General features: G+C 36.8%; 1 protein-coding gene across 2 annotated transcripts in view; it reads right to left on the reverse strand.

The window, feature by feature from the left end:
• Positions 1 to 2,474: 2,474 nt before the first annotated feature.
• The window catches only part of ZNF569 (zinc finger protein 569), a 35,601-nt gene continuing 11,983 nt past the window's right edge, over positions 2,475 to 26,092 (reverse strand). Inside the window, exons 4-8 of one of the 2 annotated variants that reach the window (XM_069550395.1) lie at positions 24,870 to 24,998; positions 24,511 to 24,568; positions 12,255 to 12,381; positions 11,852 to 11,947; positions 2,475 to 5,692 (exon numbers count right to left, since the gene is read on the reverse strand). In XM_069550395.1, coding sequence (XP_069406496.1) covers positions 3,873 to 5,692; positions 11,852 to 11,947; positions 12,255 to 12,381; positions 24,511 to 24,525 — 2,058 coding nt within the window. In that variant the 5' untranslated portion in view covers positions 24,526 to 24,568; positions 24,870 to 24,998 and the 3' untranslated portion in view covers positions 2,475 to 3,872. Of the gene's footprint in view, positions 5,693 to 11,851; positions 11,948 to 12,254; positions 12,421 to 24,510; positions 24,569 to 24,869; positions 24,999 to 26,092 lie in introns of both variants that reach the window. The other variant, XM_069550394.1, reaches the window with a different exon arrangement.

Consider the following 26,092-nt stretch of genomic DNA (forward strand, 5'->3'; position numbering starts at 1 on the left):
ATTCATGAATGAAGTAAAGGAAGACATGCTCAGACAATGGAAAACTGAGAATTTGTCAGGAGGTCTAAGAAGTTCTTCAATATCAGGAGTGAGGAAAGGACAGAAAGTATACATATGGGTACATTTAATGTTGAGTTCCCAATTATGTTAGATGGTTTAATAAAAAGATGGCTACACTATCTTATGTAGTTCTTAAGGTATATAGAGGAAATATTTATGATAACTATACAACCAAAGGAGAGAAATAAGGTTTTGAATTGGTTCAGTGTTAATGAAAGTAGACTGTGATGTCATGTATGTATAAAGTAATACCTAGAAATTCTAAACTAGTAAAAAGTTAATACAAAGAAATGTACTTAAGAACTCTGTAGATCAAAGTAGAACAAACTATTGTACTTGCAACAAGTGGAATTGATCTGAAAAGAATTATGTTGAGTGAAAAAAAGCCAACCTTAAAAGGTTACATAGTAATTAGGTAGGTAAATGTAAATATTAAAGGTAATACAGTGATTTCACTTATAGAACACTCCTAGTATAGTGAAATTAAGGAGAATAGTGTTTGGCAGGGATTAGGAGTGGGGTTCAAGGGAAGGAAAGAAGGTATGATTACAAAGGGATAGAATAAGTGATACTTGTGGTGTTTCAAGTTCTACATTTTGATTGTAATGGTCATTACAAAAATTTACACTAGATAAAATTGTAACAAGAGACACACAAATGCACGCAAAATCAGTGAAATCTGGTATGGCCTATAAATCTAATTAGTGTCAAATTTGATATGTAACTATAGTCATGTAAAATGTTAACATTAGGGGAATGCAGATATAGGGTACACAAACTAAACGTCCTCTAGAGCACTGGCCCCCAACCTTTTTGGCATCAGAGACTAGTTTCACAGAAGACAATTTTTCCATGGGCCAGAGGTGGGGTGGGTGGTGGGAAAAGATGGTTTGGGGATGATTCAAACACATTACACTTATCATGCACTTTATTTCTATTATTATTATTGTATCCTCTCCACCTCAGATCATCAGGTATTAGATCCCAAAGGTTGGGGACCCCTGCTTTAGGGTATTATATCTTCAACTTGTAAAAATCTGTAATAATTTCTAAATAAAAGTATTTTTGGAAGTTCCAGTAGAAAAAGACAAAATATATGGACTATTCAGATAAATTATTTTGGGCTCCAAAGTCACTGCAGGTGGTGACTGGAGTCATGAAATTAAAAGCCATGAAATTTCTTCTCTTTGGAAGAAAAGCTATGACCAACCTAGATGGCATATTAAAAAGCAGATACATTACTCTGCCAACAAAGGCCCGTCTAGTCAAAGCTGTGGTTTTTCCAGTAGTCATGTATGAATGTGAGTTGGACTATAAAGAAAGCTGAGTACTGAAGAACTGATGCTTTTGAACTGTGGTGTTGGAGAAGATTCTTGAGAGTCCCTTGGACTGCAAGATCAAACCAGTCAATCCTAAAGGAAATCAGTCTTGAATATTCATTCAAAGGACTGATGCTGAAGCTCCCAATACTTTGGCCACCTGATGCAAAGAACTGACTCATTGGAAAAGACCCTGATGCTGGGAAAGATTGAAGGCAGGAGAAGTTGGATGGCATCACAGACTCAATGGACATGAGTTTGAGCAAGCTCCGGGAGTTGGTGATGGACAGGGAAGCCTGGTGTGCTGCAGTCCGTGGGGTCGCAAAGAGTTGGACGTGACTGAGTGACTGGACTGAACTGATTCAGAGGAAAGAAGTTTCAGTACTATAAATATTTGAGTTCATTTGTGGCAGAAGCCAGCACAATGTTGTAAAGCAATTATCCTCCAATAAAAAAAAATTAGAAAAAAAAATTGAAAGGCGTTAATATAAAACAGCTGTGGTATAGGAAGAAGTGAACTTTCACATTCACTGAGCTCTTACCTGACACATAAAAATAACCACTATCTGAATTCCCATTTAAAAATTCAGAAGCCAAAGAAAGATTTGTTGATATGCTGTGAAACTTCTTCTGTCCCAATATGAGTAACTATCCTTGTCTTGATATGTTACAACATTAACATTTTACATTATGCATGAGTGGTCTTTTCCCCTTAGTTTGAAACAACCCAAAAGCAGGTGATATTTTTTTCCCAAATGTATCCCAATAACTGAATATTTGTTTCTTCACTGGTTTCAAATAGGGAGGAACTCATGTTTAAAATAAAAAATGAAAAAAATTAAAGCTCTCTTCAAACAGATGCTGTATACTTCTGATTTGTATATGGTAATTAACATGAGGTGGTAAGCAAAAATATCTTAATTCAGGTTTGGTTTATGTATCATTATTAATAACTTTCTATAAATGTTATATCTGATCAAAAATAAGAATCCATATAGGTCCAGCTTTTCTCTATCCACTTATTTTAGAGAAACAGGGAAATACAGACAAGAAATAGTAATTTTTAAAAACTACAACATAATTTTGACAACCAGATTCATTGCTACTGTCATATTTGCTTTGTCTTTTATTAAAAAAACATTACAGATAAATATAACAACTGCCTTCACTTCCTAAAAGGCAATGTCATATATGTATCCATGATCAACACACAGTACTGTTCTTTGCATTGTTTTATTAAATTTATAGAAATGTTTTATTGCATTGTACATTTTGCTTTTTCTGTCAATATTATGTAGTCTATCCATGTAATTATGTCAAATTTGTATCTTTAAATATTATGTTCTATCATAGAAATAACCATATTGTATCACTCTATCCCTCCATTAATGGAAATGTATATATTCTATTTAGAGGAATACAAACCATGATCCAGTTAATACAAAGATATATGTATCTCTGTGACATATGTGGGTGCCTCTGAAGCCAATGCACCAAAATAGAACTGAATGTTCCACGTTTATGTATGTTAAAGAAATCTTGTTACTCTGAAGTAGTAAATATAGTCTATTTTAATCATATAGAATTTTGCTTTCTATGTTCTAGTCTTGTTTGTTTGGATTTTATTTTTGTATATGATAAAAAGTAGAGAGCTAACATTTTTTGTTAATATGAATCTTCCATTTATTGAATAGGTTATTTTCTCTCCAGTGATTTCAATAGCACTATAATACACAAAATTCCCATATTGCCTTCCTCCAATCTTCAATTTGTTTCCACTGATATACTCATTAAGAATATTGTGTAAAAAAATGACACCAGCTTTAAATAAATGTGATATCTAATGGTGTATCTTCTCTCTTGTATTTTTTACATATTTCACCTATTTGTGGCCCCTTTACATTCCTATATAAAATTTCAATCAGTTTGTGAAATTTTTAGAAACTGGTTTTAAAAAAACAACTTTGAGTGGAAGTACTTTAGAGATTTGTGAGAAATTATATATATATATGTGTGTCTTTTTAGACAATGTTATTTTCCCCAAAATTTCAGGTGTTTTGTGACCTTCAAAATGTTTAACTACATACATATGTCTTGTAATTCATTATCATGTTTATTCATATATCAACATATTTTCTAATTAACTATTCTAGTATTAAAAGGTTATTTTAAGAGTACTTATTTTTTCTGCAATGGCTAGGAGCTCAAGTATCATGTTGATAAGCTGATAGCAAATATCTTGTTTCAGATTTTAGTGAGAATGCTGGATAAATATCATTAGGTAAGATGTCTACTGAAGGTTTTTGATGATCAGCTTTCTCATACATTTTGTCCCCTTAGTAAGAATTATGTTTCACACATGGGTGGCTTCTTAAAAAGGCTTTCCCACATTCACAGTTTTCTGTTCTAGATCCCATTATGTAATGTGCAAGGAAATGCAAATTCCTTTTGAAGTCTTTTTCCATATTCACAAGATTCATAAAGTTTCTATTTCTAATAAGTATGAATTCTCTGGTGTCTAACAAGGTGTGACTTTTGGCTGAAGGCCTTACCACACTCATTACAATGATAAGGCTTCTCACCTGTATGTTTTCTCATATGAAGTGTAAGAGATGAGATTTGGGAAAAGGCTTTTCCACATTTACTACAGTCGAAGGGTTTCTCACCTGTATGACCTCGTATATGTATTGTAAGGGAGGAACTTTGGGAGAAGGCTTTTCCACATTTGTTACATTCATAAGGTTTCTCACCTGTATGACCTCTCATGTGTACAATAAGGGAAGTTCTTTGAGAGAAAGCTTTTCCACATTCATTACAAACATAGGGTTTCTCACCTGTATGACTTCTCATATGTAAATTAAGCAGTGAGCACTGAGAGAAGGCTTTCCCACATTTATCACATTCATAAGGCTTTTCCCCTGTGTGACTTCTCAGATGAAGAGTAAGGGAAGCAATTTGAGAGAAGGCTTTACCACATTCATTACAATCATAAGGTTTCTCTCCAGTGTGAACTTTTTGATGTGTAATAAAGTTTTGCTTTTGGCTGAAGGCTTTCCCACATTCACTACATTCATAGGGTTTCTCTCCAGAATGAATTTTTTCATGAGCAATGAGATTTGATTTCTGGCTAAAGGCTTTGCCACATTCCTTACATATATAGGGTTTTTCTCCAGTGTGAATTCTCTGGTGTCTAACAAGATTTGACATCTGAATGAAAGCTTTCCCACATTCATTACATTCGTAAGGTTTCTCTCTAGTATGAATCTTTTGGTGTGTAATGAAGTTCTTCTTGTGGCTGAAGGCCTTTCTACATTCCTTACATTCATAAGGTTTCTCACCAGTATGACTTCTCATATGTACAGTAAGGGCTGAGCTTTGAGAGAAAGATTTTCCACATTCATTACATTCATAGGGTTTCTCACCTGTATGAATTCTCACATGTATAATAAGCATGGAAAACTGAGAGAAGGCTTTTCCACATTTATCACATTTATAAGGTTTCTCTCCTGTATGACTTCTCATATGAAGAGCAAGAGATGCTATTCGTGGGAAGGCTTTACCACATTCATTACATGCATAAGGTTTCTCCCCAGTATGAACTTTCTGATGTGCAATGAGACTTTGCTTCTGGCTGAATGCTTTTCCACACTCATGACATTCATAAGGTTTCTCTCCAGTATGAATTTTTTCATGATCAATTAGATTTGATTTCTGGCTGAAGGATTTCCCACACTCCTTACATGCATAGGGTTTCTCACCAGTATGGATTCGTTGATGTCTAATGAGATTTGACATTTTAATGAAAGCTTTCCCACATTCATTACATTCATAAGACTGCTCCCTACTGTGAATTTTATGATGTTTAATCAGTTTTTCCTTGTGACCGAAAGCTTTTCTACATTTTTTACATTCATAGGGTTTCTCTCCGGTATGAATTCTCAAGTGTCTGATGAGGTCCAAAGTTTGATCAAAACCTTTTCCACAATGATTACACTTAAAGGGGGTTACTACAAGATGGGATAAGCTATTGCCAAATGATTTCATCGGCTCCTTATATTCACAGTCTTCTCTTCCTATAAAGATTCTCTCATAATAGTTGAAATTATTATGTTCTAAACACTTTCCAAATAAGTCATATTCATAGACACTGTGACTGGAAGGAAAAAAGTCTGAGTTCAGAGGAAATGCATTTGCAAATTTCTTATGACATTCACTGACTTTTTCTTCAGTCAATGGTTTTGTGAATTTATCTTCAAGTTGTGTCAAAAGTCTGTCCTGAATTTTCAGCTGCTCATCCATCCCCCATATTTCTCCTAAAAGAAATTGCAAATAAATGTTACTTGTAAAATTTTCCAAAATTATACATAATTAAAACCAAAAAAATACATGTATGGGATTCTTAGCTTATAGTCTCATTTCCTATTAAGCAAATTCTAGGTTTATATATAGCTCCTATTTCCTATGGAAATAAACTTTCATAAATGGCTTGATAGAAATAATTTCTGGAAAATATAACTTACCTAAACTGACTCTACAAGATGTAGAAAAAAAGGACCAATTACCACAAATAAAATTATGAAAAGAAATCCCCCCAAACAAAATAAATAGACAAGGCCCATAGATATTTACATGGGAATTTAAACAACTATCTAAAGGACAGCTGTTAAGCATGTGCTATCCAAAATATTATGAAAGAAAAAGAATTCTTTTTTGTATATGAGACAAACATAATACCAATACCAGATAAAGATGACAACCCAAAACGCAAACTATACATCAACTTCATTTTTGAATATCAGTGCAAAAACCCTATATTCAAAATGACCTAGAAGGAAAAGAAAGTGACTCAGAAGCATATTAAATATAAGACATACATATGTGGTTTTTTTCCATGAATAGAAGTATGTTTCAATATTAGAGAAATATATAAGTAAATAGTAGTAATAGTAAATAGGTCAAAAGTGAAAAGTCAAGTAATCATTTCCAAAGATATTCCCATTTTTCCATAAAAATAACTTTATAAAATGGAAACATATTTAACTAGAGAAAAATCACAGTACAATTTAAACCTTGGTACCATTCCTAATGGGAAAAATCCCAAAGCAGTTACATTAAAGTCAGGAAAAAGAAAAAGATGAGTACTATAACAACTATTATTATAGTACAGGATAGAGCATTAAATAAGAGAAAGAAATGAGATATATAAACTTGGAAAGGGTGACTTTCCTAGCAGTTCAGTGGTTGAGACTGCTCTCCCAATGAAGGGGTATGGGTTTGATCCCTGGTTGGGGAAATAGGGACCCAGGTACTGCACAGCATGGGTCACCCTCCCACACACACACAAACAACATAGAAAGGAAAACTTCACATTATTTGTCAATATTAAAACTCTTTCTTTGCAAAATCAAGAGTTACCTGAAAAATTATAGAAAGTTCATTAAATTCACTATAGCAAATTAATACTCAGTTTTAGTAACCTTCATATATACAAATAGCTATTTAGAAAAGATAACAAAAGACTACATTTATAATAAAAATACAAAAAAATGGGGAATATATTTAATTAGAACGTTCCACAAATTATAAAACTTTACATGCACACACAGATTTGAACACATGAAACAGTGTTATGGGTTGAATTGTGTGTCCCACCTTTAAAATATGTTTAAGTCCTAATGCCCACTACCTCAGAACACAAAGTTATTTGAAAATAAGGTCATTGCAGATGTTATTAGTTAAGATGAGGTCACACTGGAGTAGGGTAAGCCCCTAATCTGACTGGTGTTCTTAAAAGAAGATTGCCACATGAAGAGGCAGAAACACAGGGAAACACTATGTGACGTTAAAGACACAGATTGGAGTTATGCTGTCACAAGCCAAGGAACATCTGGGGATAAAAGAAGCTGAAAGATGCAAGGAATCTTCTGTAGGAACATGAGCCCTACTTACACCCTGATTTTGTATTTCTAGCCTCTACTTTGTTACAGCAGCCCTAGGAAACTAAGACAAAAGGCTTATCACATTCTTGGAAAAGAACATTCAACAGCAGAGATGATAGTTATTCACAAGTTAACCTATCAACTTAAAGTGGTTTCAATAAAAATGCTTGAAAATACAAATAAGTAATAGCTCAAAGGAAAATGATACTACAGGTTGCCAGCATAGAGGAAGACATGGGTAAGAGAAGAAAAATTAGTTTTCAATATGTATCTTTTTGTACTTTAAAAATCTGTACTGTAAGCATGTACTACATATTTTTAAAAAATTCACCTGAACACTACAGTAATTAATAAAATGAGAGCAAACAACAGGAAGGTAAAAATAGGATAAAAGAATCAGAATATAAAAGCAGAAAAGCCTACCTAGCATGACTGAAAAGGGAGTAAGTACTGAGCAAAAGGGGGCTTTCCCAGGTGGCTGAGTGGTAAAGAATCTGCCTGCCAGTGCAAGAGACACAGGTTAGATCCCTGGGTCACGAAGATCCCCTGGAGAAGGAAATGGCAACCCACTCCAGCATTCTTGCCTGGGAAATCCCATGGACAGAGGAGCCTGGCAGGCTATAGTACATGGGGTTGCAACAGAGTCAGACATGACTTAGCGACTAAACAACAACTGAGCAAAAGGGAAAACAAAGAATGAGAAATTAAATATGGCCCAATTGACATATGAATTTATCTCTGATCCTACCCAAAACCACATGAAAATGAGGCAAAGTATAAAAAAGGTATTAACTAATGAAGACAAAGACTACTCTTCCATCCTAGAGAATATGTGAGGTTACTCTCTTGAGAAAGATAAGCAGAATAGCTCTACAACAAGGACACCAGGCAGAGGAATTCAGAGATAAGGAACTGGCTCAAACAGACTAAATTAAAATCTACCTACCAAAGGGTAAGACTTCCAGTCCCCAGTGGCTGCTTAGCTCAAAAATAGGGAGGAAAAAATAATCTCCATTTTCCTCTCTGCCAGACTGAGAATAAAGGAAATGAAAGATTCTTGTGAAAGCAGGTAGTTAGAGACTTGGTAGAAACCAGTATACTGAGCTTAAGCTTTTGAGTCACCTCAGTTTAGGGAAACAGAAAAGCTCAATTAAACAAAAGAGGTTGAGGGAGAAGGCAAGATCAGGTCTTTAAGGTACTGTCCAAGTAGAAGTGACAAATTCCAGGAGCAAGATCAAAATACCAAATGTGACAGAAAGGACTCCATGTTTTAAGATGGTAGAATGAAAAACTATCTAATCTCTTTCTCTGTATACAAACAAGAATTGAAATGTCGATGCTTCAGTGATCCTAGGTGGTAGCTATAACCCCAATTATAATGAGTTAATGTTGACAAATACAGTGAAGGGTGGAACAGGGGGAAAAGGATTCTAAGAGAAGACAATTGTTCATGCCGATTGTGGGCAGAGCAAACAGCTGGCACTGTCAAAATGGACATCACATCTTGAAGGGAAGAATTAATTAACCCATGTTTACAACATGGAAATTTGGGAGTGCAGACTGACTACAGGAGACTTGACATCCCTAACTATGTCAAGGAAACCAGGACTGAGCAAGGAAACACTGTGAAATACTATCTTTTTAGGAAGACATCTTCGGGTGAGAGTATAAGATCAGAGTTATAAGACTTGTAGCCACAGTTCCTTTTTGGATGAGAAGAAATAAAGCCTAAACATACTTATATTCACACAACCATGCAGAATAAAAGGCTTTAGTATGAAGCACAGATGTATTCCTATACATCAAGAGTTGGCAAACTTTTTCTTAAATAAGGTCAGATTGCAAATATTTTAGGCTTCATGGGTCATATGGGCTTCCCTGGTGGCTCAGATGGTAAAGAGTTTGCCTGCAATGTGGGAGACTGGGGTTTGATCCCTGGGTCAGGAAGATCCCCTGGAGAAGGAAATGGCAACCCACTTCAGTATTCTTGCCTGGAAAATCCCACAGATGGAGGAGCCTGGCAGCCTACAGTCCATGGGGTTACAAAGAGTCAGACATGACTAAGTGACTTCACTTTCTTTCTTTCTTTCTTTCACTTTCATGGGTCATATAGTCTTTGACATGACTATTCAACCTTGCCTCTGTAATAGTAACAGTCAAGATGTAAATGACTTGGTATGAATGTATTCCAATAAAACTTTATTTCCAAAAACAAGTGGCTGGCCAACAGGTTTGTGCTCTAAATCAGAGAACTTTCTTCCTCAGAAAAGAAAGTTTTGCAGTTTTGTTAGCAGTTTAGTTTGCAGATTTGTGCTCTAGATTTGAGAACTGTCTTTCCTTCCCTAACATTATACTTCTTTAAAAATCAGGTTAAGAAGGAACTATCCTCACTCAAAAATAAGAAGGTATTGAAATCATATCTCTTAAAAAATGTAAGACAAAAGAAAAAAAGAAACATGATATAAAGAAAGCAGACAAAAATTCAAGCTAAAGCAAATTATGACATATAGAATGAAAATCTTGACTGAGTATTGTCATGAATGATAAACCTTAGTGAAAATACCAGGTATAAATCAAGAGCTAAAAATATAGAAAGATATTTATAGAAATACAAATGCATGAGGAAGAAACAATGAGAAAACAAAAAGGGCTAAAAAAAGATTAACCAGCAGAACCAAGAAAGAAATACAGAGCAAAATAAAACCACCCAAAACAAAAAACACCATGTAAGTCAGGGGAATAAAAGAGACAGACTACATAAGGATTTTTAACATTGAAATTAAAATAGGGTAGCCTCATTTGCAAAATTAGACAGTGGATAAAGCTGAAATTTTGAAGCACTACTGGGCTTATAGGAAGCAGCCTAAATCTCCAAGAACACTGCAGTATTCTCCAACAACCTGAGCACTATACACACACAAAAAGTGAACAAAACAAAATCAAGTATTAGCCAAAACGATGATTAAGAGAGCAGAACTGAAAGCAGCCTGAATATGGATCTGACTTGAGTACCTATGCAAAGCCTTATTAAGTAAAATGTAAGGCTCTTGGGCTATCAGTAAAGAAGAAAAGTTCAATTGAGGTTCCTACCAAAAGCCAGGACCTTCAAAGAACTGATCCTTACTTGGAAACGCCTCTTGGTGCCCACCAGAAACACATGTAAATCATCTTCAGAAGAAAGCAACTCAATTTAGGACAAGAAGATTATCATAAATTAAGATTTAAAAAAACTCAAACTGGAATCAGCTATCATCGAGCACATGAAGAACCAAAACACACCGAGTCCTCAAAAATAGGACATTTAAACCTGAAGACAATACAAAAGAGTTATGTACAGTATTTTTAAAGAAGGAAAAAATTAAAATACAAATCTGAAGAAGCCATAGAAATTATTAGGAAGAATCAGAAAGATGTGAGAATTTTTGCAAAAACAAAAGGAATTTCTAAAAATACAAAATACTTATACTAAAAGTTTTTTCCAAAGGTGGATGAGTTAAGCTTCTCTGGTGGCTCAGTGGTAAAGAATCCACCTGCCAGTGCGGGAGACATGGGTTAAATCCCTGGTCCAGGAAGATCCCACATGCTGCAGAGCAAATAAAGCTGTGTGGCACAATACTAATAAGCCCAAGCTCTAGAGCCCCAGAGCCACAACTACTGAATCCACATGCCTCAACTACTTAAACCTGTGCACTTAGAATCTGTTCTCTGCAACAAGAGAAGCCACTGCAATAAGAAACCTGTGCACCACAACTAGAGTAGCCCCTGCTGCTGCTGCTGCTGCTAAGTGGCTTCAGTAGTGTCCAACTCTGTGTGATCCCACAGACTGCAGCCCCCCAGGTTCCCCTGTCCCTGGGATTCTCCAGTCAAGAACACTGGAGTGGGTTGCCCTGCTTGCTACAAATAGAGAAAGCCCATCATAGCAACAAAGATCCAGCAAAGCCAAAAGTAAATAATTTTTTTAAAAAGGTAGATGAGTTAAAAATAAAATAAACACAATTGAAGAGAGAATTAGTAAACAGGAAGAGATGTTTAAAGTAATTACTGAGAAGGCAACAGAGAGCTACAAAGGAAGAAAACAGAAGATTTAAAAACATGGAGGAAAAAATAAAAAGGTCTAGGATCTATCTGAGTTTCAGTGGTAGAGTGTTAAGACAATGAATGAGAGCTAATATTTAATGATGCTGAGAATGCTGTATAATTAATGGAAGACATAAATAACACAATGAGTAATTTTATACAGATTGTGAAGAATGTGAAGGAAAGTTTCTAAATCTTATGAAACCAGTGTACCACTGACTTCAAAGCTTGACAGAGTTAGGATATTTAAATTCACAACAAAAATGTGAATTTTTCAAAAAAAAGTTTCAAAAATGACATCTTACATATATAAAAAATTCACACCAATTGTCATTACGGAATTCTATGGCCTTAAAAAAATATACCTTTGGAATAGTTCAGAGGGATCAAGAACTTACATATTAGCTATTAAAGGGCCTTGGCCCTTCCTCACCTGTATGGTTCCCTCTCACTAACCTGGACAATGTTTCTTTAACACTTCTTCCTCCATGACCCATGGTTCTTCTTCTTGCTCCAACTTGAAAATCACATCAGGTTTGGTGAATGGACATCCTATGAAGGGGAAGGGATGTAAGATTTGGGCACAAATAGTAGGAAAAAAGAATCATTCAAGAATTGAGGCTAGCCCAAGGCCTTCTGAAGGATAAGAAAAGCATTGTTTCTAGGGATGCTGCCCCCTGAAACATAACCATAGATGACATTTTGCTTTGAAAGCTGCAGCACTGATGTGCATGTGAGCAAAGGCATCTAAAGACCAAACTCAGTCTAACATTTGAAGGTTGCACACATTTCAGAAACACTGGGGGAAAAAAGGGAACTTTACTCCCAGAATTTGAGTTATATAGGAAACTACCCTTACCCACTGTGATTAAGTTGTTATAGTTTTCTAGCATCACATTCCGGTACAGGTTCCTTTGAGCTGGATCCAACTGCTGCCACTCTTCCTGAGTGAAGTCAATAGCCACATCTTTGAATGTCACCGTGTCCTGTAACAACATACTCCCACTCAATCTGAAGTCATCCACCTTAAATGTTGTGGACAAAACATATTGAAGCTTGTTCAGGTAATACACAAAGGTAAGAGATTATAAAATAAATTTTATGTTTTTGTTACTGTCTGAAAGAAAAATCATTTTAGCAATATCCTGTCAGTTTGTGTTCATTCATTGATTTAGCAAGCACATATCTTTAATAACTACTGTGGGTTAAAGCGGAGAAGGCAATGGCAACCCACTCCAGTACTCTTGCCTGGAAACTCCCATGGATGGAGGAGCCTGGTAGGCTGCAGTCCATGGGGTCGCAAAGAGTCAGACACGACTGAGAGACTTCACTTTCACTTTTCACTTTCCTGCATTGGAGAAGGAAATGGCAACCCACTCCAGCGATCTTGCCTGGAGAATCCCAAGAATGGAGGAGCCTGGTAGGCTGCTGTCTACAGGGTCGCACAGAGTCAGACACGACAAAGTGACTTAGCAGTAGCAGTAGCAGCAGTGGGTTAAAGAGATCTTGGGTACTGATTTATACTGACTGTAAAAACTGGGGAAATATAAAACTTCACTCAAAGTTAACTGGTTTGGGAACTCACTAGATCCCTGTGATTCACTAACACATGAAAATAGTATTTGGAAAGAAGCATAAAAGGGGAGAGAATGGTATACAAACTTTGAAGCATAGTAGGACATCCAACTGGAGATATTCATTGATTTAGCAGTTGCACATATTGTTCATTAGGTCAGAAGAAACCTAAATTGAAAATGAAGATTTATTGTTCATAAGCCTATATGTCTGCAGCCATGAAAACTGCAGAGTTCACATATACTGAAAAAAGAGTGCCACAAACAGAATCCTACAAATACCAAAAGATATAGAAAAAAAGATTTATTAATGAAGTTTTTTTAAATGGATTTAAATTTTAGAATTTTAAAATTCTAAATCTGAATTACAACCAGAACTATGAGAAAATAGTACCAAGAAAGATTTAAAGTGTCAGAAATGAGGAATGGTGACAAATTTCTTCAAAACAGTGTGATTTAGACATAGAAATCAAATGCACTTTTCCTAGTTAAAAACCAAAATATCCCAAAAATATAAACATAAGAAAAACAGCACTAGAACAAAGGGAGCTGTCCATATTTCCTATACTTTCAGGAATTTCTGTGACAGATGGGGTAAGATAAAATGAAATCACCAGGAGCAAACTCACAAAAAATGTTTCTGATCATTTATTTCTAGGTCCTAAAAGGACCCTATGAACATGAACATTCACTAAGGTTCAGAGTATGCTGTGAGAATAATGGAAACTCCTTTTCTGGAGCCCTTCCTACTGAAGAGCAAGGACTTGTAAATAATCAGGCTTAAGAAACCAAAGGTAATCATGGCTAAATAAGACATCCCTCATTCAGTCCCCAATGCAAAAACAATAATCTGGCATCCATCCATGGACAAAAGTGCCCTCGTGGGAACTGTGGGATCCAGCACCATATGCAAGGGACTCAGAAGGAGTCTTGCCTACCCAAATGTTGCAAAATAAGCATAAAGACCTCAGTTCTTGCTGTAGACCCCTGAGAGGCATGTGAACTGACTCTAGCCTCTTTTGGCCACTGCTCAGGAGCCCCCAGAAAATGACTGTCTGAGACAAGCACCCAACAAAAGACAGACTTTGTGAAAGTGCAAGTCTCCAGCAAAGAATTTCCAGTGCACCAATGGAGCAAAAAATGCAAGTCTGGACTCATCAGAAAGGGTAAGAGGAACAGTATGACTTTTACCTACATCACTCCTCCATCAAGGCAACATAGCTTAGGGCCAAGAGAAATCCTGGCCCATGATTTCATTCACAAAGGAAAGTAAAAATGTGTGAGTACCCTGTTTTCTCAGCTAAATGGGACAGTGCCAAAGAGGCTGATTTTTCTCTCATCATATCCAGCATACTGAATTTTGAGCTTCATGACTGAAAAGTCTGAGAGAGCAGCTGATAACATTCTCAGAGGACATTACAGAGAAGCAGATCGTACTAACTGTGCTGAGGACACCGTCAAGAAAAAGAGGAGTCTAATAAATAAAATGAAAGAGGGGGCATGTGATATCTGAAAGATACCACAGATACAATGACCATGAGAGACTATCATGAACAGTTATATGGTAACAAAGTGGATAACCTAGAACAAATGGATAAATTCCTAAAAACACACAACCTACCAAGATTGAACCATGGAATAGATCAGAACAGATATAATGAGCAAGGAGCTGAATCAGTAATTAAAATCTTCCAATAAAGAAAATCCTCCTTTCCCTCCAAAAAAGAAAAGCCAAAACCTAGATGGCTTCCCTGATGAGTTTTACCAATCATTTATAGATGAATAGATGCCAATCTTTCTCAAACTTTCACACAAAAAAAATAAGTTGAACTGAAGGGAACACTCTCAAGCTCATTTTATAAGACCAACATTACCCTGATACTAAAGGGAGATAGGACACTGCAAAGAAAACTATAGGCCAGTGTCTCTAATGAATGTAGATGCAGAAATTTTCAATAAAATATAGGCAAACTAAATTCAACAGCATGTTAAAACACCATGATCAAGAAGGATTTAATCCTGGGATGCAAGAACAGTTCAACACATGCAAATCTATACATGTCATGTATTAATAGAAAGACAGAAATTATGTGATCATCTCAACAGAGGCAGAAAAAGCATTTGACAAAATATAATATCCTTTTGTGATAAAAACTCTCAACAAATTGAGTATAGAAGGAATGTAGCTCAACATAAATCAGGCAATATATGATAAGCCAATAACTAACATCATACCCAAAGGTAAAAGGTTGAAAACTTTTCCTTTAAGACCAGAACAAGACCAAGGTACTCTCATCAATCCTATTCAATATAGTGTGAGTAATCCTAACCAGAGCAGTCAGGCAAGGGAAAAAAAAAATCCAAATAGGAAAGAAAGGAGAAAAGTCTTTTTAAGATGATATGATCTTATATACAGAAAATCCTAAAATCACCACCAAAAAACTGTTAGAACAAATCAAAAAATTCAGTAAAGTTTCAGGATATAAAATCAATAGACAGAAATCAGCTCTGTTTGTATGCACTAACAACAAAATATCTGAATAAGAAATAAAACAATCCAATTCACAATAGTGAACAGGAGACATAAGAGATGCGAGTTCGATCCCTGGGTCAGGAAGATCCCCTGGAGGAGGAAATGCCAACCCACTCCAGTATTCTTGTCTGGAGAATCCCATGGACAGAGGAGCCAGATAGACTACAGTCCATGGGGTTGGAAAGAGTCAAACATGATTTGACATGCACATATGCACGCATTCACAAAAGTATCAGAAACAACAAAAATACTTAGCAATAAATTTAACCAAGGAGATGAAAGAAACTGAAGAGAATACAAATAAGTGAAAAGATACTCCATGTTCGTGGATCAAAAGAATTAATATTGTTGGGGCTCCCCTGGTGGCTCCGTCGTAAAGAATCTGCAGGACAATACAGGAGACATGGGTTCTGTCCCTGATCCAGGAAGACCCCACATGCTGTGCCTCACAGTAACTAAACCCATGTGCCACAACTATTAAGCCTGTGCTCTAGAGCCCAGGAGCTGCAACTATTAAGCCCATGTGCCACAACTAATGAAGCCTGCACACTCTAGAGCCTGTGCTCTGCAACAAGAGAAACCACCACAATGAGAAGCCCAGACACTGCAACTAGAGAGTAGCCACCACTTGTCATAACTAGAGAAAAGTTCATGCAGCAATGAAGACCCAGCATAGCCAAAAATTAATTTCAGAAATTATTAAAAAAAAAAATAAAAGAACGAATACTGACCACCTTACCTGCCTCCTGTATGCAGGTCAAAATGCAAGAGTTAGAAACAGACATGGAACAATGAACTGGTTCAAAATTGGGGAAGGAGTATGTCAAGGCTGTATATTGTCACCCTGCTTATTTAACTTATATGAAGAGTACACCACGTGAAATGCTGGGGTGGATGAAGATGAAGCTCAAGCTGGAATCAAGATTGCTGGAAGAAATATCAGTAACCTCAGATATGCGAATGACACCACCCTTATGGTAGAAAGTGAAGATGGTGACTGCACCCATGAAATTAAAAGATGCTTACTCCTTGGAAGAAAAGTTATGACCAACCTAGATAGCATATTCAAAAGCAGAGACATTACTTTGCCAACTAAGGTCCATCTAGTCAAGGCTATGGTTTTTCTTGTGGTCATGTATGGATGTGAGAGTTGGACTGTGAAGAAGGCTGAGCGCTGAAGAATGGATGCTTTTGAACTGTGGTGTTGGAGAAGACACTTGTGAGTCCCTTGGACTGCAAGGAGATCCAACCAATCCATTCGGAAGGAGATCAACCCTGGGATTTCTTTGGAAGGAATGATGCTAAAGCTGAAACTCCAGTACTTTGGCCACCTCATGCGAAGAGTTGACTCATTGGAAAAGACTCTGATGCTGGGAAGGATTGAGGGCAGGAGGAGAAGGGGACGACAGAGGATGGATGGCTGGATGGCATCATGGACTCGATGAACCTGAGTCTGAGTGAACTCCGGGAGATGGTGATGAACAGGGAGGCCTGGCGTGCTGCGACTCATGGGGTCGCAGAGTCAGACACGACTGAGCGACTGAACTGAACTGAACTGAAGAGGCACTAAAGAGCCTCTTAATGAAAGTGAAAGAGGAGAGTGAAAAAGCTGGCTTAAAACTCAACATTCATAAAACGAAGCTCATGGCATCTGATTCCATCACTACATGCCAAATAGATGGGAAAACAGTGGAAACAGTGACAGACGTTATTTTCTTGGGCTCCAAAATCATTGCAGACAGTAACTGCAGCCATGAAATTAAGACACTTGCTACTTGGAAGAAAAGCTATTGACCAGCCTAGAGAGTGTATTAAAAAGCAGAGACCAAAAAGCAGATGAATGCATACAGAAGAGGTAATACATACATATATAATGGAATATTACTCTGCCATGAGAAAGATGGGATCCTGCGATTGGCAACCCCATGGAGAGGCAGGTCAGGGCATGTCAGATGAAGAAAGAAAATACTATGATATCCCTTATATGTAGAATCTTAAAAAGTCAAAATTATAGAAATAGAGAATAGAATGGTGGTTGCCAGGGGCTAAGAGGTGGGGGTAATGGGAAGATGCTGGTCAACACATAGAAAATGAAATAGAGGAATCCTGGTTCCCTGTGCCTTAGAGATACAGGACAAGTGTTTTCATCTTTTGTTTTGTTTAAGGTACCTAATTCCTACAAAGACAAAATTCTGTCCTGTTTAAGCAACTGTTATGTAAGATTTCTGTCACAGACAGTCAATAATACTAGGTAAATCTATTAAGACAGATAAATGCTCATGCCAGAAAGAGAACTTTTCAAAGTGCTATTTTTCTGGCAGCCATGAAAATATGCTCCTAGATCCCCTTCAGGAGAACCAGCTATGAGAAGCATCATCGATGAACAATCTCCAGCTTCTCTATCTTTAGTTCTACTACTGCATTCATGCTGAGACCATCCTATTTTCAAGCCACTACTGGCTATTTTTCTAGCTTAAGATTAAGTATGGTTAGGGTATTAGGGCCTGAAACATGATCTTAAATTCTGTCTTTCTTGATCCTAAGTTCCTTATGCTAGTTTTAAAATTTCGATGTGGAAATGTTTTCTTTCTGAAGTTTCATCATTAACTTCCTATGTAATTGCACTGTGGAATATATACAGTTTGTATTTTGAAATTTATTGAACTTGGGCCTAATATATGGTCAGTCTTTTAGTTTTTCCATATCTAAAAAAGGGATATTAATTGTTTCCAGGCTATAAGCTATGACAATCAATTAGCTCTATCAAATTATTATTGGTAGTTATGTTCATTTTGTCTATGTGTCTATCATGAGCTAAGACAGATCAATAAAAGTTTCCCACTGATATGTTTCTTATTTTTCACAGTATTCCTTATAATAAATTTTCTGCAGTTTGATGCAGAAGTAGTCCTAACCATTTATCTTTATTATCTAATGCACTAATTGGCATTTTAAAGTAACATTCTGTTTGTTTGTTTAAAGCTTACTGTCTTGGATGAATGGGTAGAAGATATGGTACACAGTCAATGGAATACTACTCATCCATAAAAAAAGAATAAAATAATGCCACTTGCATGCAACACCATGGATGCAACTAGAGATTATCATACTAAGTCAGAAAGAGAAAGGCAAATACTATATGATGTCACTTATACATGGAATCTAAAATATGGCACAAATGAACTTATCTACAAAACAGAAACAGACACACTGATAGAGAACAGACCTGTGGTTGTCAAGGGGTAGCAGGGGAGGAAGAGAGATGGACAAAGAGTTTGGGGATAGCAGATGCAAACTATTACACTTAGAACAGATAAACAGCAAGATCCTACTATATACAGCACAGGAAACTATATCCAATCTCCTGCAATAAACCATAATGGAAAAGAATATTTAAAAAATAATGTATATGAAGAAGGAAATGGCAACCCAATCCAGTATTCTTGCTTGGAAAATTCCGTGGACAGAGAAGTCCAGAGGGCTATAATGTCCATGGGGTCGCAGAGTCAGACACAACTGAGCATGCACACACAGTGTCTCACATATGGAGTTTTCATCCAAAGAAAATGATGAGATTCTTTCACGAATCCTGGATTTTATGAAAGACTGTAGAAATAATCTTTTCTAAGAGAAAATTTTGCTTTTCTCATTATCATGTTTATTTACTACTTAGAATCCAGTTAGCAGTTTGCCATCAATAGTTCACTATTTCAGGTAACATATACCTATTCCGTTCAGCGTTACTGGTTGGGGCATAGACTTGGATAACTGTGATATTGAATGGTTTGCCTGGGAGACGAACAGAGATCATTCTGTCGTTTTTGAAATTGCATTCAAGAAGAGAGGTGAAAAGCAAAGGAGAAAAGGAAAGATATAAGCATCTGAATGCAGAGTTCCAAAGAATAGCAAGAAGAGATAAGAAAGCCTTCTTCAGCGATCAATGCAAAGAAATAGAGGAAAACAACAGAATGGGAAAGACTAGAGATCTCTTCAAGAAAATTAGAGATACCAAGGGAACATTTCATGCAAAGATGGGCTCGATAAAGGACAGAAATGGTATGGACCTAACAGAAGCAGAAGATATTAAGAAGAGGTGGCAAGAATACACAGAAGAATTGTACAAAAAAGATCTTCACGACCCAGATAATCATGATGATGTGATCACTAATCTAGAGCCAGACACCTTGGAATGTGAAATCAAGTGGGCCTTAGAAAGCATCACTACGAACAAAGCTAGTGGAGGTGATGGAATTCCAGTTGAGCTGTTTCAAATCCTGAAAGATGATGCTGTGAAAGTGCTGCACTCAATATGCCAGCAAATTTGGAACACTCAGCAGTGGCCACAGGACTGGAAAAGGTCAGTTTTCATTCCAATTCCAAAGAAAGGAAATGCAAAAGAATGCTCAAACTACCACACAATTGCACTCATCTCACATGCTAGCAAAGTAATGCTCAAAATTCTCCAAGCCAGGCTTCAGCAATACATGAACCGTGAACTCCCTGATTTTCAGGCTGGTTTTCAAACAGGCAGAGGAACCAGAGATCAAATTGCCAACATCCGCTGGATCATGGAAAAAGCAAGAGAGTTCCAGAAAAACATCTATTTCTGCTTTATTGACTATGCCAAAGCCTTTGACTGTGTGGATCACAATAAACTGTGGAAAATTCTGAAAGAGATGGGAATACCAGACCACCTAACCTGCCTCTTGAGAAATCTGTATGCAGGTCAGGAAGCAACAGTTAGAACTGGACATGGAACAACAGACTGGTTCCAAATAGGAAAAGCAGTACGTCAAGGCTGTATATTGTCACCCTGCTTATTTAACTTCTATGCAGAGTACATCATGAGAAATGCTGGACTGGAAGAAACACAAGCTGGAATCAAGATTGCCAGGAGAAATATCAATAACCTCAGATATGCAGATGACACCACCCTTATGGCAGAAAGTGAAGAGGAACTAAAAAGCCTCTTGATGAAAGTGAAAAGAGGAGAGCGAAAAAGTTGGCTTAAAGCTCAACGTTCAGAAAACGAAGATCATGGCATCTGGTCCCATTACTTCATGGGAAATAGATGGGGAAACAGTTGAAACAGTGTCAGACTTTATTTTGGGGGGCTCCAAAATCACTGCAGATGGTGACTGCAGCCATGAAATTAAAAGACACTTACTCCTTGGAAGAAAAGTTATGACCAACCTAGATAGTATATTCAAAAGCAGAGACATTACTTTGCCGACTAAGGTCCATCTAGTCAAGGCTATGGTTTTTCCTGTGGTCATGTATGGATGTGAGAGTTGGACTGTGAAGAAGGCTGAGCGCCGAAGAATGGATGCTTTTGAACTGTGGTGTTGGAGAAGACTCTTGAGAGTCCCTTGGACTGCAAGGAGATCCAACCAGTCCATTCTGAAGGAGATCAACCCTGGGATTTCTTTGGAAGGAATGATGCTCAAGCTGAAACTCCAGTACTTTGGCCACCTCAGGCAAAGAGTTGACTCATTGGAAAAGACTCTGATGCTGGGAAGGATGGAGGGCAGGAGGAGAAGGGGACGACCTAGGATGAGATGGCTGGATGGCATCACAGACTCGATGGACGTGAGTCTGAGTGAACTCCAGGAGTTGGTGATGAACAGGGAGGCCTGGCATGCTGCGATTCATGGGGTTGCAAAGAGTCGGACACGACTGAGCGACTGAACTGAACTGATACCTATTCCGTATTAAGTTTGTAAGAAGTAATATAATACTCAGAAGTTGTTGCCATTAACTTTCTTACCTTTCTTAATAACAACACTAACCCCCTTTTCCCAAAAATGGAACTATAGCATATATTTTGATTCATAACTCTTCTGCAACACCCAGGTACAATGTATCAATAAGTTCATTTGATTCAGTCTCTGCAATACCAATGAAATCTCAGCTCTTCTATTTCTTCTATATGTTAAAGTAGTAGAACCAGAGAATTAAACAACTGAACCTTTTTTTTGTTTGTTTTTTGATAGCTCAGAGACTATTTGAGGGTCTCATAGTAGTTGAGGTTTTCATTATGAATATTAACTGCCACTAAAGAGAATCAGAAAATAATTCATATTTGAGCCCTAGAGTTATAGTTTTTTATTCAGTAAGTTGCTGAGTTACTAGATATGCCCAGCACTGGTTTACAGTCCAAGGTTATAGCTGGAAGATAGACATAAGTTCTTGTCCTCCTGGAACTTACATACTAGTTGAGAGAAATAAATGAAAACAAACAAATAGGAAAGAGAGACTCTTTATGAAGACTATATAAGGTAATCTATGTAAAACTTTGATTAACAATAGATATTATTATTTACAGTTTTTACTGGGCATTTGTTCTGTTTTATTTTTTCAATTGTGGATTTTTTTCATGTATTATATGCAGTTTTCTATTGGATTTTAATTAGTTTGTAAATATTTAAATACCAGATTTGGTCTGCCATATGTATTACTAAAATTGTTGTTAGGTTTTGCAAATTTACTTTATTTATGGTGATTGTATCAACAGGAGAATGTAATTTTTATGTACTCAAATTTAGTTAAGATTCTGTTTTACTACCTATGAGTTTCATATTATACCAAAAAACAAGCTAGTAACCATAGAGAATACACTCAAGATGTTGTTGTCTTGGAATAACTGAGAACTCTCATGTACTGTTGAGTATAATTTTGGACAACCACTTTGGAAAACTGTTTGGCAGTATCAATAAAAGGTAATCTTACACATAACTTATGACTCAGCAATTCTGCTTTGGTAGAAAGAGATATGCACATATGTGCAACAAAAATCTAATAGAAAGTTCACAGGAACAATATTTTAATTATTCCCAAATAAAAATTACCTAAATGCCAATCAATAACAGAATGGATATATAAAATTATGGTTTATTCATATAATTGAATAATATATAATTATTCAATAATAAAGTTGAGTGAACTACAGCTTACATGCAGCAATTCAATACAGATCTGACAAAATATTAAACAAAAGAAGTCAGACACCAAGTACATAAAGTTACATAAAGTTTAAAAATATGCAGAAATAATCCATAGTGATATACACTAAACAGTGGTTACCCCTGGAGTAGGGGTAATAACTTGGAAAGGTGCAGAAGGAGTCCAATGGGTGTTAGGGTAATATTCTATTTCTCGATCCAGTGCTTATGCTGGCTACACACGTGTGTTCACTTTGAAAATTAACTGAGGGAAAAACTAGACATACAGAGAAGCTATGAGATAGGGGCACTTGGTCAAAGAAAGGTATGTTTCAGTAAAGCAAATCTTTGAGCTGAGAGTGAAAAGGCAGTAAATTGAAATATGTTTAGTAGCTAAGAGTACAGGATAAAATCTGAAAGAGAAAGATTCCAAAGGAAGTTTGGAGAAAAAGGATGAAGTTCTGAGGAAATTTCCTTGAAGAGGAAACAGACATTACTTTAAGGGTAAAATGAAGAAATAAGGAACCATGGATTCATTACAACCACATTCACAAAACCAGGTATACCAAGAATTGTTCTAGGGGCTGTAGATACAGCTGCTGCTGCTGCTAAGTCACTTCAGTCGTGTCCGACTCTGTGTGACCCCACAGACATCAACCCACCAGGCTCCCCCATCCTTGGGATTCTCCAGGCAAGAACACTGGAGTGGGGTGCCATGTCCTTCTCCAATGCGTGAAAGAGAAAAGTGAAAATGAAGTCACTCAGTTGTGTCCAACCCTCAGCGACCCCATAGACTGCAGCCTTCCAGGCTCCTTTGTCCATGGGATTTTCCAGGCAGGAGTACTGGAGTGGGGTGCCATTGCCTTCTCCAGTGGATAGAGCAGTAAACCAAATAAAACTTTTACTCTGTTCACATTCTAGTAGATTGAAAGTATAAGAATTCACCATAAATGATTAGATTGTGGCCAAATCGCAGCAAACATACATGGAAAAAGATAATTATATAGGGTCATTTGAAAGGCATATCCCATCTATTTCTTCAGATAGTCTGTTTTTTTATTTTTAAATGAGGTATGGCATACATAGAATAATGTGGTAAAATGCACTAATCTTAAAAGTACAAACTGAGACATTCTTATACATTTACATATTTGTGTACCCATCACTCAGATCAAAATATAGAACATTTTCAGCATACTAAAAGATTCCCTCATATCCCGGTCCAGTAAATACCTGCTCAGTAACCACTATTCTCTAACACTGAGGCTAGTTTTCTCAGTTTTCAAACTTCATATAAAAGGTACCACACAGAATGTACTCTTATCTGGCTTCTTTCATGTCACATGTTTGTGAGATTATCCATATTGTAAGTTGCAGTACTCTGTTTTGGTGTGTGTGTGTGTGTACACTATCCCACTGCATGAAGAGAGAGAGAGAGAGAGAATGTGTGTGTGTGTGTATACTATCCCACTGCATGAAATACTGTCTCTTTTTCTGTTGATGTTGATTTGTGTTATTTCCAATGCTGGGATATTTTAACATATAATCTTTGCTTTATCCCTGATCAAAACAGACCACCTCCCTGGTGGTCTAGTGTTTAAGATTCAGCACTTTCACTGCTGTGGCCTGGGTTCAAACCCTGGTCAGGGAACTGAGATCCTGCAAGCCATGCAGCACAGCCAAGATTTTTTTTTTTAATTATAAAGAAAACCCCAGACTATCAGAAAAGCTGTTTTACCAACTACAGAAAGTCTCCCTATATATATTATAATATATTCATTGACCTAGGTGCCAATGAAAAACTTACTTAAATATATAATGAATTTCTGCTCTTGTTTACCTATAGTAATGAAATTCAAAACTGAAGCCCAACTTTAATCTCTCTAAGTGAATACATTTTTGCATAATCATATTTTAACTTTCCTGGTCTTAATCTTCCAACTCTGTTTCCTCTGAAAATATGTTTTATCTGTATAGGATTTTCCAGTTTAGTGTATGGATTACTACAATTCCCTTAAACTGCTCTTTAAAATCAGGCAGGGAACAAATATGCTATTTAAAATTTACCTGGAATTCATTCATTTCCTCTTCTTTCTGGGAATGGACTAGGCCTGAGAAGGCAGAGCTAAAAAAGAGAATAAAAACCTTAGACAAGGTTTGCTTTGTGGTTTCAGAAACCTGTACCCACAAGGCAGATTAAAGGTCACTCTGTAGCAAAATGATACTTGGAGCCATCAGAAAGGCCAAGAATATACATTCCCCAAAGATGCTGATAGCTATAAAGATGACTACTACATTATGGAGAGCTTAAGCACATTTGGTGAACAAGAATAGGAGTGCATATGTAGGAGATGTCCCATGAACTTATCAATAGCTCTGTATCAGAGAAGGGGCTTCCCAGGTGGCACTAGTGGTGAAGAACCTGCCTTCCAATCCAAAAGATGTAAGAGACTCAGGTTCGATCCCTGGATCAGGATAGTCCCCTGGAGGAGGGCATGGCAACGTACTCCAATGTTCTTGCCTGGAGAATCTCATGGACAGAGGAGGCTGGCGGCCTATGGGTCGCAAAGAGTCGGACATGACTGAAGCAACTTAGCAGGCATGCATGCATACATATACAAGCATACTTTACATCAGCTACTATAATTATTGACTTAAATATTTACACAGAAAACAACAAATTCTTATAAATGCAAACTGTATCTTAAAGTAATCAGAATTGATGACAGACATTTTTTCCTTAGGAAAATATTCCAGCTAGTAAATGAAGAAAGAATGATGGGATTTGAATATCACCATTTTGTAATCCCTACCGAAATATAGCTAACAATATTCCACATTTTCTACAACAAATATGGTGATTAAAAGAGGGATTATCCTATTTTGAACATTTGGCAACTAAAGGGAAAAATATCCTTGTCTTTCCACCTTACTTCCTCTCGCATTTCAACTCAACCACTTTTCACCACCATCAGGAACTTCCATTTCTTCATTCTACAGTTTTTCATTTTCCCTCAGCCTCTTCCCACCACTTTTCTACTTACCTGGCCTTGAACCCACGGTCAATTAGTATAATTAATTCTTGCTAACTTAGACTCCCTTGCCCCTTTCTCTCACATCATTTTTTCTTACTTCATGAAACCAACAACTCTGGTTAAATTTTACTCTCCCCTCCCCTGTCTGCGGCGACAACCACACGTATGAACAGTGCAGGAGGAAAACAATCAACCACGTGGAATAGGCTCAATTTAAATTCATGAAAACTAACAGCAAGTGGGTCTTCAGTGCTGTCTGGAGATCATATTATATTTCTCTATTCTTTGTCCCAGTCTCCTAAGTGATTATTTTATTCTTTTCCTTTATCCTCAGACCCTAACATTTGTTCTTCCATTTAAGGACATGTCTATAGCATTTCTCCCCTTTCCTCCTTTATCAAGTTTCTCTCTCTGTTGAACCATTTCACTCAGTATATGAACAGGGTTATTATTTACCTCTTAACTCCACCTACCACTCCATTTCACTCCTTCCATTAAGGGAAAAAACTTAAAGTGTGGTTTATACTTGTTATCACCAATTTTTCTTGTCCAGTTTTCTCTACAGGTCCTTATTCCACTGGAACTGCTTTGCAGGGTGACCAACAATTTTCATG

Source organism: Ovis canadensis, chromosome 14 (genome assembly GCF_042477335.2).
Source record: "Ovis canadensis isolate MfBH-ARS-UI-01 breed Bighorn chromosome 14, ARS-UI_OviCan_v2, whole genome shotgun sequence".
In the NCBI taxonomy this organism is placed as follows: domain Eukaryota; kingdom Metazoa; phylum Chordata; class Mammalia; order Artiodactyla; family Bovidae; genus Ovis; species Ovis canadensis.